Source organism: Clupea harengus, chromosome 24 (genome assembly GCF_900700415.2).
Source record: "Clupea harengus chromosome 24, Ch_v2.0.2, whole genome shotgun sequence".
NCBI classification, from domain to species: domain Eukaryota; kingdom Metazoa; phylum Chordata; class Actinopteri; order Clupeiformes; family Clupeidae; genus Clupea; species Clupea harengus.
In genome coordinates this window covers 7801323-7803822 of record NC_045175.1, presented here as the reverse complement: position 1 = coordinate 7803822, position 2500 = coordinate 7801323, and the positions used below count along the sequence as shown (strand labels likewise).

General features: G+C 46.6%; 1 protein-coding gene across 4 annotated transcripts in view; it reads right to left on the bottom strand.

The window, feature by feature from the left end:
• sipa1l2 (signal-induced proliferation-associated 1 like 2) overlaps positions 1-2500 on the bottom strand; it is a 126678-nt gene that overhangs the window by 62760 nt on the left and 61418 nt on the right. For 2 of the 4 annotated variants that reach the window (XM_031562606.2, XM_031562607.2), the window contains exon 2: positions 1-992. This exon is cut by the window's left edge and continues 733 nt beyond it. In XM_031562606.2, the coding sequence (XP_031418466.1) occupies positions 1-678 (678 nt within the window). In that variant the 5' untranslated portion in view covers positions 679-992. The remainder of the gene's footprint in view (positions 993-2500) is intronic. The other 2 variants (XR_004163170.2, XR_004163171.2) reach the window with 1 other exon arrangement.

The window sequence follows — 2500 nt, the reverse complement described above, 5'->3', positions numbered from 1 at the left end:
GTCGACGTAGTCGAGGTTGGAGATACAGATGATGTCGCCGCGGGCAATCTGCGTTGCCGTCTGGAGGCTCGGGGACAGCGTCGTCGTCACCGCCGTCGGGGCGGTGTAGTGCAAGAGTTCGGGGAGCGCTTGTGGAGGAGGGGCGCTCGGGAGCTCGCATGGCGCCCCAAGATCCGGGTTTTGGGGCCGAGAGAACCCGGAGATGCTCTGCCGGTCCAAGGAGGATGTGCTTCCGTACTCGCGATGCAGCGACGCTCCAGTGTTGGGGTTGATGGCCGTCTGGTCGACGTCTTCAGCTCCGATGTCGCTGATCGTCACGTCGCTGTTGCTTCGCTGTCGGAGTGGGTTGAACCCGCCTTTGTACGGGGAGCTATTCAGAAGATCAGCCAGCCCATACTTGGCCTCCAGGAAGTTGGCGTTGATGAGAGACGCTTGGGTTGGATTCATGCTTCCGTCCGGAGCCTGATTGGGTAGAATGCTGGGAAAGCTTGTCATCAGGCTGTCGTAACGGGGTGGCGGGCAATTGTCGGCGATCTCCTTGCGTGTGGGCCAATCAGACACCCGGGCACGGACGCCCATCTTAGGCATGGCTGGCGCGCCTTGCGAGCTGGTGATGGGTGGTCCCATGTTGCCGTTCAAGGCTTGAAGCTTCTTGTTGAACAAGTTGTCAGTCTGCATCTCAAAACCACTGTGCTCTGTGGTTACTGCAGCTCATACCTTGCGAGGCTACGACCTTTCAGGCTAAATCACAAAAAAGCCAGGACAAATTTGCCATAACTCATAGTTCTTTCAGTGGTTTAAGAGAGGAAACTGACTAAAAAAACAAACCCAGATCAGGGTTTTAGTAAAGGCGGGCTTATAATCCATAGGAAAGGGTGCCGATTAGTCTCTCATTTGTGTCTACAGGACGATACCACCACAGAGAAAGCAGACAGGAAGTGAGGTCATTTCCCATTCAGCTTAGCACGTCGTGTTGACCATCTTGGGTGAACCTGAAATTCAAAAGGAGAAAAAAAGGTTAATCAATGCACCCGAACAGGAACTAGAGACAGAAGCCAAAACAAACCAAGCCTGACCTTGGGGGTACAATATTTGACTGAGAGAGTGTAAATCCTACAAAGCCCTTCCAAATCCACCCAAACACCCATCAAACTGATGAAGCTTGTCCATCTCTGTTGAGTGATAAGGGAAAGAGATCTGATGGCCGTCCAGGCTGAATCCATAATCCCCATCATGACACAGCATTTTTAAGTCCATTTACAAATTTCCATATGATCTAATCGATGTAGCCAAGAGGATGGAGGATTAAATCAGCACTATCTTGTTCTTTTAACCTTTAGTTAGAAACTTTTTGTGAGACTTAGCAAGCTCTCAAGAATAAGAATAGGCCCGAGTTTATCAGTCTGTTTTTTTCTGGTATATTTTCACTCGCTTAGAATATAAAAGCCTTTATTGTCATTGTATTTGCATAAAACGAAACGTTCTTATGCGCGGAGACCATGGCAACAGTCAGCCATGTCTAATAAATGCACTTTGCTTCAGTTCTAAATGTCTGTCTGTCTTCAAGGGCATCGGCCTAAGTGCCCCCCTGTGTCCAAAACCCTTCCCGTCCTAATATCTTAATGGATCGCCGCTAAATTGGGTTGAAGAGTGGGCGTGAAGCCCTCTTAGCGAAGTTACATAATAATCTCAAAAGAGGCCATTTCATTACATAAAAAATAAACTAAATCCTGCTCCAAAAAAAACAAACGTGGTGACTAGACTCCCAAGTGACGGCGACCAACATTTCTGTTTTCAAAACAAATTCCAAAACAACCTCAAGTTCACAGCACAGTAACCGGGCTAAACGTTCACAGGGCTTAACCCAACCACCCTCAGGTCTAATGCGTTAAAATGAAAAGGAAAAAACGGAGGGGGGTTAAAACGGCCTTTCAGGCTTTCAAATAGCACTTGGGAGATTCCATCAGCACAAAATGAATCCTCTCTCCCCTATAGTCCACTGATTAAACACCAGTTAATAATACTCTGTTTACCCTGTTTGGGGGTTCAAAACCAGCACTGCTGCCAAATTTCTGTTCAATGACCCAAATAGCATCACCGCTCAACCTCACTGTACTGGAACACAACTTAATCTTAGTATGGACATTCAGCAGGCGTATCGGATGCCAATCTCATTTCAAGCTTTGACCCCCCTAACCCATTATTCCCAAATATCAGCAGTGGGGGTCTGGATGTACTGCGTCGCATCATACCCCTTAAAAAAAAAAAAAAAAAGATAGACTGAACTACGTCAGTTTTTTTTATTTAGTTAAAAAAGATCACAAAGATTATTGCTCAGAGGGTAATCAGATTAGGACCAGGTGTGTGACTTTGGTTTGGGTTTCCATTTGTAGATCACCAGTAGCCATTATACAATGTTTACCAACCCATTGCAAGGGCCTTTATCTGTGTTCTTATCCCAAGACTATGTGAGACTTGCTGTTGGGTTGAATTTCTAAAA